At 46.5% G+C, this 12375-nt stretch overlaps 2 protein-coding genes across 2 annotated transcripts in view; one reads left to right on the forward strand and one right to left on the reverse strand.

The window, feature by feature from the left end:
• The first annotated feature begins 789 nt into the window (after positions 1-789).
• On the forward strand, positions 790-1618 carry DUSP14 (dual specificity phosphatase 14). The gene has a single exon (XM_056865237.1). The coding sequence runs from the start codon at positions 790-792 to the stop codon at positions 1387-1389; it is 600 nt and encodes a 199-aa protein (XP_056721215.1). The 3' UTR covers positions 1390-1618.
• Positions 1619-9254: 7636 nt separating this feature from the next.
• SYNRG (synergin gamma) overlaps positions 9255-12375 on the reverse strand; it is an 84988-nt gene continuing 81867 nt past the window's right edge. Inside the window, exon 22 of the mRNA XM_056865279.1 lies at positions 9255-9401. Coding sequence (XP_056721257.1) covers positions 9270-9401 — 132 coding nt within the window. The 3' untranslated portion in view covers positions 9255-9269. The remainder of the gene's footprint in view (positions 9402-12375) is intronic.

The following is a 12375-nucleotide window of genomic DNA, read 5'->3' on the forward strand; positions in this document are numbered from 1 at the left end:
AACTGTGCATGCATCCCTGAATCATGCCCCTTTCACAAGGGGGAAGGACTCCTCAGCAGACAAGCTGGTGTGGAGCCAACTAGAAACCTAACAAATAGAATTGAAGCAACGCATACTTTGCATAGACTGCAGAAAGCCAGGAGAGTGGGAACTTTCCTGATCTCCTCAGGCAGACACGTCCATAAGGGGGTGGCCACAGCAGAGAAAGTACATGTACAGGCAGATGTTGATCTTGCTGTGGCTCAGTGGTAGAGCACCTGCTTGGCAAGCAGAACGTCCCAAGTTCAATCCTCAGCATCTCCAGTTAAAGGGACTAGGCAAGTAGGTGATGGGAAAGACCTCCACCTGAGACCCTGGAGAGCCACTGCAGTCTGAGTAGACAATATTGACTTGGATGGACCAGGGGTCTGATTCAGTATAAGGCAGATTCATGTGTGTTCATGTGTGTGCTCACTTGCCTCATTGAAACCAATGATCGCTCAGTCATCACTAGATCTTCCTTAGTTCCCTTTATTTCCAAGCAGGCATGTTTAGGAGACTATAGCTGTTATCATGTTTTGTTGGATCGTGTCCATTGACGAGTACCGGCAGATACAGTTCGGGTGTGGTGTGTTATACTCTGATTTACTGCTAGTTTTCCTGCATGTACAGACAAGTTTTACAAGCTGATATTCCCTTGTGTATTGCAGGTGAAACAGCAAAACATCAGCGATCCACTGAACACTGAGAGAAAATATAATCCAGGTTTGCGGCACGCAGAATGGAAGCCTAAGCGACGCCAGCATCTCCATGACATCTCGAAGACATTCATTACCACGAACTCTGATGGCTCCTCGCTTGTTTTCCGAAGGGGCCCTGGGGGGCATTGCCCAGATCACCCCCTTCCTGTACCTCAGTAAGGGAAGCGTCGCTGCCAACCGACAGCTGCTCCTCGCTCGCGGGATCACTTGCGTCATCAACGCCACCATCGAGCTCCCCAATTACAACTTCCCCGACTTTGAATATGTCAAAGTGCCTGTGGCCGACATGCCCAATGCCCCCATCTCGCTGTACTTTGACAGCGTGGCCAACAAGATCCAAAGTGTGGCGCGGAAGCATGGGGTCACCTTGGTTCACTGCGCAGCCGGAGTCAGCCGGTCGGCCACCCTCTGCATCGCATACCTCATGAAATACCAGAATGTCTCCCTGTTCGAGGCTTACAACTGGGTGAAATCGAGGAGGCCCGTCATCCGTCCCAATGTGGGATTCTTTAGGCAACTCATAGACTATGAACGAGAGCTCTACGGGAGAAACACCGTGAAAATGGTACAGACTCCCTATGGCATGATGCCAGATGTTTACACGAGGGACAGACGATCCTTCGCACCTTACTGGGGTGGGGGGGTTTGAAGAGAAGGGATGGGAGCAGAAGAGGACGTGATGTTCTGAGCCCACCGGACTGGAGACCATTTCCTTCTCTTCTCGTGATCATCATCTGCTCTTTCCTTACCAGACAGCAGAACCTCGGAGGAGTTTTCAAAGCACTAAACCAGCAACCCCTGAATTCAGGGGGGCCTTAAACCCAAATCTTGTGGAGTTCACTTTACAGCAAGGTCTCCTTTGCAAAAATGTACAGCTTCCACAATTGTGCTCCTGCAAAACCCATTTCAACAAAATAATTAATGAAGCCAAGCACTAAAGTGGCGGAAGATGTGATCCCAAATACTGTTCTGCAATGCAGTGGATTTTTTTCCCTCTTTGGATTTTTTCTCTTCATTGTAATGCACAACTTGATGGTAAAAAGTCTCACAAGTAGAACTGCACAGATACACTTTCATGTTGGATTTAAAAATAAATAAATTCATGGTTGAAACTGAGAAGCACTATGCTTGTTGCAATCTTAAATTATGTAGAGATTATTCCAGAAAGGTTTTCCATCTCCTTAGGCTTTTAATTTTTAGTTGGTGGAAAAAAATGCTAACCAGACCATCTGCCACAAATAAAATTATTCACACTATTATTATGCTGTTTTCCCCCCTCTTTGTGGATCTTGACCTTTCATCCAGCGCATCCAACATTCCTTCCACTCTTTTTGCACAATGCTTAAAACAATCCTGCTCTGAAAGATGCTATATTTTGCAAATTATGTAAATGAAGCCACTTTACATATATTTGCATAATTTATTTTGCTTATCTGTTGACTCTCTGATTAGCAGAATAAACCATAACCTCACCGCTCAACCTCGGCCCATTTTAGCAATCTCAAGGGCTAGGAACGTGCTTTTGTGTTTAAACAAGGAGTAAGATCTCAGGAACCTTGAATTCTGTGCCCAGCGGTGCAGTGCAATCACAGAGCATAAGCTGCCTTGTGCATAACAAGCGGTCACAACTGGTGAATACTTGTGCAAAAAGTACAATTTCCAGAAGCCAGTATAACCCCCCCCCAAGTAAAGCTCCATTCCATGCAATAAACAAATGCCTCAGGGAGAAGGGCTGTTCTGAAACTCTCCTCTTGATGAACTAGTTCGCTACATGCAGGGAGTAATTTGTGCATTACAAAAAATTTGATCCCCTCCCTGCAAACTTATGGAAGTTGCACACTCTATAATTCTGTCCCGGCATTCTGTGTAACAAGTAGAATTTCTTTTAGTTATGCAATATATGTGACTGGCCTAACTATAAAACATTTTGGGTTAACTATTCTTTAAAAGCTCTGACTTGGATGGCCCCAGGCTAGCTTGATCTCATCAGTTCTCAGAAGCTAAGCATGGCTAGTACTTGGATGGGAGATCACTGAGGAAATCCTGGGTCACTATGCAGAGGCAGGCAATGGCAAACCACCTCTGAATGTCTCTTGCCTTGAAAAAACTATGGGGTCGTCATAAGTGGGATGTGACTTGGCAGTACTTTCCACCAGCACCATTCTTTAAAACAAGTCAACAGCAGGCTTAGCAGGCTGTCTATTTGCAGCAGTTTGTTACACAAGCAAAACCACAGAGCATTTTTACCAGCTCCAACCCCAATAAAAACACAAGGCAACACAGAATTAGTAGTCTAGAGACCCCAGCAGTGGCCAAATCATCCCATAAACTGGTCACTTGATCAGGCTGGAAGCAGAGAGTCAGCGTGGTGTAGTGGTTAAGAGTGGTGGTTTGGAGTGGTGGACTCTTGATCTGGAGAACCGGGTTTGATTCCCCACTCCTCCACATGAGCGGCGGAGGCTAATCTGGTGAACTGGGCTGGTTTCCCCACTCCTCCACATGAGGCCAGCTGGGTGACCTTGGGCTAGTCACAGCTCTCTTAGAGCTCTCTCAACCCTACCTACCTCACAGGGTGTCTGTTGTGGGGAAGGGAGGGTGATTGTAATCCGGGTTTGATTCTCCCTTAAGTGATAAAGTCGGCATATAAAAACCAACTCTTCTTCATTTTCCTCGAAGCCTCAGCATTGTCAGTTTAATATTACAGATACTCAGCTTGCAAGAAAAACCACATTAGTTACCCCCAAGCTGACTGACAGGCTCAGTTTCTCCTCCGCTCCTGCAGATGATCTCTGTTGTCATCAGTACTAGTCCAGCACCAGCTGTTATACTGAATGGCACCTCCTAAACCTCTTCATATCAGAGTTTGTAAAGCTGTTCCTATTTGTACTATCAAATCACTGTTTAAGCTGACATACTAAATAGTCTTTGAGACCTGTCAGCAACAAAGCACTTTTCTTTTTCTTCCTGACAGCCCTTTATAAATAAGAAAACAAAACAAAAACAAATGGACTATAGCTTCAAGCAATAAGCATATCATTGCACGGATGTTAATGGGGTACGGCCTGTGAGGCATGAGACTTGAATGAGTTACAATTCTGTACCAGATTTGGATATCTGATATAAAATGAGATACTTGGTCTCTGAAATGGATAGCTTGATTTTTATTCTTTTTAAAAAGTTACTAGTCCTCATAGTGATAAACATCAGGGAAGCCTAGAACAGGGAACACTCAATGGACCAGCACCACTTGGACAAGGAATGCAAGATTAGGTAGGAGATAGGTCAGGATTGCAGTGGGAGAAGGATAATTATGAGAGCTGTTCAATAACGTGGAATGCAAGGCCCAGGGGCCAGATCCGGCCCCCTGAGAGCTGTTATCCAGCCCACGAGCCAGCCACCCTCCCCACTCCTGATATGGGCTGGCGAGGCATGTCCCAGCTCAACCAAGTGACATTTATGTCATATCCAGCCCTCATGAGATCGACACACTTGCTGTAAGGTCTTGGGAAGTTTCAATGTAAGAAGATCCCTGCTGGATCAGACCAGTGATCCATTTAGTCCAGCTTCCTGTTTCCCACACTGGCCAACCAGAAAATGTAACAAGACAGTGTACGTCAGCCAAAGTCTCACCCTCTTTTGTGGCACCCCAATAAGTGGTATTTAGAGAGAGATATTGCCCCTGAACAAGGAGGTTTCATTTAGCTAATGGCCACTGATAAATCTATCTTCCTTCAAGAATGTGTCTGATCAAAAACCACCTAAGATAATGATCAGAGAGCTGCACAATGTAATCTATGCTTTGGGTGTAGCGGTGCTTCCTTTCGTTGGTGCTGCATTTACCAGTCCCACCCCCCCTCCTCTGAAATTTCTAAAGAAAAGAACAGACTTCACAGACTGACAGAAATAAAGTAAAGTTTTTTAATGGAGAATGAGGAATTTCACAGGAATCGAGAAGAGTCTGTGCACACCATTGCGAGTGAAGTAGATCAGGTTTTTTTAAGTTATCAAGTTTTTAAAATATCAACAACACCACGCCACAAAATAAAACAAGAGATTAAATCATAGTCATAAGAGCCACAAAACCATTCCAGAAGCAATCAAGGGAACTTCAGAAAACAATACACACATTAAAAATAGTTTTCTCATGGTGATATAACTACATGACATTTTTTCCCACCTGAAAAAATGGAATTAAATAAAAAGTAAGCACAATACCACTGCGAGTTAAAGTAGCGGCAAAATAGCAGCTGGTTCTCCTTTTGCAAAAAGTTATCCTTTTAACATAAATTCCATTCATTAATTTCTAGGGGAAAGCTTTTAAAATTATTCTTATCCCTTTATAACATATTCATGGCCATGACTTATACAAACAGCACTTACTCCCCTCTCCTTCCCCCAATTTCCCGAATGAAAAACAAATCACAAGTTCTCTAGAAAGCTGAGAGGATACGACCCTGATCCAGAGCCAGGATGATGTGTTCTGATCCTGCTGAAACAAAGAGGAGCTAAATAAGTGGTGACTGGCTCGGGAAGGCAAGGTTGAAGTGCGACTTCCTCGGGTCAGGGTCCTCCAATGACCATCAAAACACAGCCTTTGCCCCTGGGACCACTTTTCCATCCTCCCGCCCAAGTACTGTGTTGGAGAGGATTTTGAACAAGCCAACCCACATTTCCTGCCAAGCCCGGCCTGCTTCGTAGGACACAAAGTCACCACAGTTGGAGGAAGTCACGATGACGGAGCTACGGCCAGAAGACAGAATATGCTGGGGCTCCTACTTACAGCTATGGCGAGGAAAAGGGCCACACGTGCAACAGGAACTGTCTCCTCCAGTAACAGAAAACGGACAGGACTTAGGAGATTCGGACTTTGTACTACTCTGGACTGTGGGCTGAGTTATACAACACAGATGGAGCCTCGGGTTTCAATTTTAAACACCCGCCCCCCAGCAGGTCATGCTGCGACTGACATGCTTATGAACATTTGGGAGTGTGGGAGTGCCATCAGCATTAATGAAAGCAAACTGCAATTGGCCTGTGCCAAGCCAGGGAAAACAGAAATACAGCCTAATAGGGAAACCAGAGATGCATACCATTCAGGACAGCTCCAATCAAGATGTACACACAGGGGAGAAAATGGCAAACTGTCCAGCTGCCCAACGGCCTCCCCCTTAGCGCCATGTAGGCACATAACAAACTCACTTCAATACACACTTTGCTTTGCCCAAGAAAAAAGGCGCCTTTTAAAAAGCAATACCCCCCTCCAAATGGTTAAACCCTGACACATTAAAACCTGCCCTGCATTTGTTAGCATGCACTCAATTAAAAGCAAGAAGCAGAACCTGACACAATGAAATCTGGAAAATACTGTAACCTTGGATACAGTTTCCAAGGACACAAGGGCCCTTGGCTAACCGAACAACAGCAGAGGGGAAGGTGAGCCTGAAGCTGAGCCTTTTGAACAGGGTGTGAGTGGTGTGTCCGCAGAATAACCTCTCCCGATGCAATGACCTATCAGTAAGAATGTGAAATTGTTCATGGCAGGCAACACACAAGGCACACTGCTGCGTTCTTAAAATGCTTTTCCTTCAGTAGACTACATTAATAATAGAACCCGGCCAACTACTTTCCCTCTCTGGTATCTGTTGCAGGCCGAACGTGGCCACAATTCAATAAGCTCTGCCATAAGTATACTTGGAAATTCTGTCTCTCTCCACCCCTGCAACACAGCTAAAAGGTTGGCTGGAGGGATCTGAAGACAGTAGTCACACGAGAAGTCAAAGCGTACTCTGAAACGGGCTCTTACCCTGGTGGCCCCACACCCCGAGCACTCCGGCACCAGCTGATGCGCCCGCCGCTTTTCAACAGCTTGTGGTGTGAGGGTCTGTTGTAGACTTCTATCTTTGGGGAATCCTTTCCTTCCCCAGCACAGTCATTATGCACGAATACTGGTCTGATTCTGCTGCATAAGGTTATTCTCCCAAACATTTACATGTGTACAGTTTGCTAAATCCTGAAGACAAGGAGGGAACCTCCCTTGGGGGGGGGGGGAGAGAGCTTTGCTTGCTGCATGGCAAAGAGAAATCTCAGTGTATGCTCCATAGGCCTGGTGTAGAAAATAGCCGCTGCTCAACAGATGCTGTAAAATCACCCCGTGGGGACTTTATTGCACCCTAAAGTAATGTGAGAATGAGTGCTCTAAAAGCAAAAACAGGAACACAGCAATGCACAAATGTCCCATGGCATCTGCACCATGGCCCCAATCCTCAGAACGTGTGATGGCTCTCGGAGGAAGAGATCGTGTGTCCTGGCATTTGAGACATTAAGTAGTTCACAAGCCCACCCCCTGCAGAGGCAGAGCTGAAGGGGAACAAAGGACAGCTGTCTCCCGCTTAAACTGGACCCTGCTCTCATTTATTTCTTGGGAGTTCAGTCACATGTGATGTTGGGATATGGCAAAAATGGCCACAAGGTGACTGTACCACAATTGCTAAGTGGCAAAGTTCTTGTCCAGATGGGATCTCATGTAGCAAGAGCTGGTATTCACTATGCCGGACCGGGTTTTAACTAGCATCTAGTGAAATACATGGGAAACACAAATTCTAACCTACATTCAGAAAACAGAACAACCACACAAAATTGAATACAGGGCAACACTCTTGCTCCTGATGGAAAAAAACCCAAGACTTTCCCCAGTATTTACTCTCTGGAAACTGGAATCACAAGGAGTGTTTCCAATATGTGTTACTGAGTGATGTCCCCACTATTCCCCCACCTCCAATTTTTTGGATTCTGGCTGAAAAAAGTTATCTCCCCCCTGCCAGGACTCTCCCACTGGACAGATACCTGAACTTTTTGCAATTCATTGCAGGAGGAAGTTCAGCAAGAACTCCTTTTCCCGTGGCTGGAGTTTTGTGACAAGGGAAGCCGGAACCCACTCCAGTTTTCTATTCCTTGCAACCATTAACAGTCATCATAAAAGGGAACCAAACCTGGCAACTGTACTTCTAACCTTGTGCCTCTGTTTGAGTGGAAGTTGGTCATGAACGAGGCATGCAGGAGAGTTATACTGCACCAAGGGTGCGAGAGGAAACTTTCAACAGTTGAACAGTGCCAGCAGCCGAACAGGAAAAAGGGATAGTTAGTTACTCAGGTGAGGAGTAACCGTGACGGAGGTGGCCAACAAACCTCACAGCCCAACTGAACCAGGCGGTCTTTGACTAAAAATAAACGTCACGTGGTGGAGAAGAGGGTGTCAGGCAGGAGTCAAAGACAGCTTCTTCGTAGGCCAGTTTCCAAAAAGGTAAAGCTACCAGGCTTTAATGCTTCGCAGACCTGTTGCCTTGTTACGCCTAACTAAGAAGCCCTATTCTACTTTAACACTGTGGCAAGAGGCAGTAAAAGAAAGACAAAAGTATCTAGATTTCTGCAGCTTTAACAAGGCAGATCTCTAAGCCACAATGCAAACAAGCCGTTTACAAGTTGAGGGCAGACCAACCCTTCCCCCTCCTCAACCATCAGCATGCCAGAAAAAGGGTTTCTATCAGAGCACATCTCAGAAACGACAAATCAGTCCACAGAAGACAGTATTTCTGCATAGAGAAGCTCTCTGCTTGCCACAAGTTGCTTGGGTCACAGCAGCAGTAATGTCCTTAAGAAAGATGAGACACAGTAGCTCATTATGAGATGCCCTAACTTCATACTGCCACTTAATGGTAAAAAAATTAACAATAAAATAAAGATCCTAGACCCTGTGCTTGTCAAGACATGTCCGCAGTACAAAACATTACATGGTTTTAAACTGCCAGGGCTTTTTGCCTGTGTCTGAACAATGCACTGGATCCCAAGGACAGCGATGCTTTCGCCGAGTGCAAGAAGCATTTCATGGTCTCTCACACCGGAGAAGGCACCTCATCGCACCAGTGGATAGGGCCACCACTGGAAGAGGGGATCCAACACATTGTTTCAGAGAGGGCCAGACAGCTCTACCAGAAAATCTCAGCCAGCAACCTCCTAAGATATACCATTTTGAGTATTCCTTGTGGGACGGAACACAGGCTTAGGATCTGGGAGAGAGAGATACGATAATTTAAGACCTTTTTAAAAACACACAACCAACCCCCTTTAGGAGAGCCACTGTGGCTTGAAACAGAAGTCACTTTTTTGTTCTATTGGAGGGGGAATTTTCAGTTCCCACCTGCCCAAATTTAGATTTAGTGGTTTAACACACCTAGTCAAATCCCACGCAGCAATTTGTGCCTCAGTGCAAAAAACCCAAAAAACCAAAATGACCCTTGTGGATTGGACCGCTTTCCAAATTGTTCTTTGCAAAGTCCTTCACAAGGAACTTGGAGATAAATAGTGGCTTCCACCTTTTGAAACAGAGCCTGAAACTAACATCTTATAAATACTCTAACCACTCGCTCAGAACAGTTTTCACATTTATTGCCCCCCGCCCCACCCCTGCACCCCACCGACCTATTTGGTCTCCCTGCCCCCTTCCAGTGTATTGTTCCCTATCGGCAGAAGTCTTCACAGCAGGTCAGGCAGAATGAGACCCGGGGGCTTGGGCTCCACACAATTGATCCAGAAGTTGGCACAGCTGGCATGGTACTGGTGCCCTCCGTAGGCAAGTTTGAAATTGTCAGTCTCCGAATTAAAGGCCTGGGGAGGAAAAATACAAAACACATTAGAAACCTGCCATGCTCTCATGTGCTGGGGAGTTCAGTGCCACAGGGGAAGACTGGATTGCGGCACAGACAATCACACTGATGCACACACGCTAAATTTTTATGGAATTTTGTAGCTGCTCTGTGGCCATGTATGTGGGTCTGGCTAGAGACATGTTAGCAGGTCCTGGAAAGTAGAGGGCTGTGGATGGTCTCGGCCAGGGTAGGGTCTACAAAACAGCTCTTTTAAAGAAGTGGGGAGACTGAGAGAACATAAGGTCATAAGAAAAGCCACGCTGGATCAGACCCAGGCCCATCAAGTCCAGCAGTCAGTTCACACAGTGGCCAACCAGCTGCTTCTAGGAAGCCCCCAAACAAGATGACTGCAGCAGTATTATCCTGCCTGTGCTCCACAGCACCTAATACAATAGGTGTACTCCTCCGATCCTGGAGAGAAGAGGTCTGCATCATGAGAGGAGAGGTACACTGCTGCCCCTACCCATTCATTGGGGCTTCTGGGCTGCAGCATCCGGCACACCCTTGCCCTCCCCCTGAGCCCTCCCCATCTTGAGCGTGACTCCCCCATGCCAGCCTTAACCAGACTTACATCTACACCTATCAGGTTTTACACCTTAATTGGAGTTTGAGGGAGGCTTGTACCCCCAGGCTACCTCCAGCACCAAAGGCCCTATGCCTCTTTAAATCGGATGCTGGGGAGCGTGGGTGGGAGGATGGTGTGGCACTCATCCTGCTCAGGGGCTTCCTAGAGGCAGCTGGTCGACCATCAAGTGAACAGAGTGCTGGGCTCAATGGGCCTTGGGTGTGACAAGGCAGGGCTCTTCTTACATTCTTATATACTGCCAGGGCAGCCACAATTCTAAACCACAGTTACAGCTGACACGTGGAAGTGCATGGGGAAGGGGCATACTCAGTCAATGGCTCAAGAGCCACAATGAGAACTGTTCCCCAAGGTGGCATCTGCCCCATGTTTCAGAAAAGTGGGCAAAGCCCTTGCCCGCTAGGGACTGTGGTTGGCAGGTGGTTTGTACCTTGAAACCACCGCCGCCAGAGGAACGGGTAAGCTGCAAGCCCCCTTGAGGTGCAGGCCGCATGCCAGGGATGGAAGTCAATGTGGCCTTTTTAGTTGATGGATATTGCTCACATGGCTCTCTGTGAGCCACAGAATGAGCACCATTACTCCAGAGGGAGAAAGGAGCGGCACATGTTTCTGAGGCTGATTCTCTATTTCCCACTTTGCAAACTGAGGCGAGAAGCAGAATTAGGTCAGCACAAGGACATAACCTCAGGCCCTTCAGTCTGCATCAAAATGGCGACAGTTCAGACAGGCTACAGTTTCTCCATGTGGGGTATCATCCCCCTCTGGATCACAACCAGATCCTCACCAGTGAAGATGGACAGCCGCTGTGATAGAATGGCAGACCCGCATGTGGGAACTGGGTTCAAATCCCCATTAGTGCCATGAAGCTCACTGGCTGACCTTGGGCCAGTCACGCACCCTCAGTCTAACCTACCTTGCAGGTTGGCCGTGAGGATAAAATGGGGAAGGCTGTTGTGAGGATAAAATGTTTTGCTGCCCTGAGGTCCACAGAGAAACGACAGGATAGAACCACAGTCAAGAGGGGAAAGGAGCCAATCGGCACAACTTGGACATGTTGCAGCTAGGATGAGAACGATTCGCAGCACGGAGGGCCGTTTTCACTTGTGTTCTCACGGCAGGTGTTAACACAGGCCCCAGGAATTAAAACCTTAAATGCAGGAACTTGTCCTCACCCCTCGGCCCCCCAAGTATCACACTGGTGTGGTTCGTGAAAATACCAGGTAAGCAACCAGCTACATTAAGCTGATTTTGGTCTGGGAAAATCCTGACCCCCTACCCCCACCCCGAGTCCATATGGCTCAGACCCTGAATTTCATCACAGACCTTTCTCATAATAATATTATCTGGCTAAGGTGAACTATGAGAACTATGAGATATCACTACTCCAGTTACAGGTAAGTTACTGAACACACAAAATGTCACACTAAGGACTGGAGTTCTGTCTGCCACCTCTACTTAAATTTTTTTTTAATTTTTTGTAGTTGGTTGAAGTGTCAGACTAGGACTCATGCCATGGAAACTTGTTGGGTGACTTTCGGCCAGTCACACACTCCCAGCCCTGACCCTGGCTAGTATTTGGATGGGAGACCTCTGTCAGCTAGGCTCTCTGTCGACCCTGGATACAAACAAGATGGTTTTCCCCACGGACAAAATGGAGTTTTTTGTGCACTCCGCTCCCCCCCGTTTGCACCCGGTCTCCTGCCCGAGATCTGCAACTCTATGGAGACCCGCCCGAGTAATCGCTGATCTGATACCTGGTCCCGCAAAACAAAGCTGGGAGCTCGGGAAGATCAGCCAGTTAATGCACGCGTTTATTTCCTGTATGCGTTGTCTTAAGTCTTTACCGGTAGTTAACTTCTGTATTGTTTCTTTGTTTCTAAAACCTAATCAACCCCATTGTATTTACCCTATATATGTACCGATATTTCCCCATGCCTGTATTCTAGCCTTAAGTTTCTATGACTTGCTGAACTCGCTGACTTTCTGAATAAAACTTTTAACTCGCTGCATCGTCTGCAGTGAAGTCCCTTATACCAGGAACACAACGTATTTCTGAAGCCTGACAACCTCCAAGGAATAACCAGGGGCGTGATGTGGAGGCAGGCAATGGCAAACGACCACCCAACGTCTCTTGCCTTGAAAATTCTATGGAGTTGCCATGAGTCAGCTGTGACTTGATGGCAAAAAGAAATTATTTTATTGTGTGTTTTTTTAATTATAATTACTGCATATGTTTTTCCGCCTATGCCTTAGGAAATTCTTTTTTGAAAGCTGGGTTAAAGTAGTCTAAATTAATAACTATTTAGTAGTAGTAGTAGTACAAAACAGTAAATTAATTATTGTATTATTT

The sequence above is a fragment of the Euleptes europaea genome, chromosome 19, assembly GCF_029931775.1.
Source record: "Euleptes europaea isolate rEulEur1 chromosome 19, rEulEur1.hap1, whole genome shotgun sequence".
Taxonomy (NCBI): Eukaryota; Metazoa; Chordata; class Lepidosauria; order Squamata; family Sphaerodactylidae; genus Euleptes; species Euleptes europaea.

Excerpts from the sequence above, each read along its gene's own strand:
- DUSP14 (XM_056865237.1), top strand. The coding sequence starts at position 790 with ATGACATCTCGAAGACATTCATTACCACGAACTCTGATGGCTCCTCGC.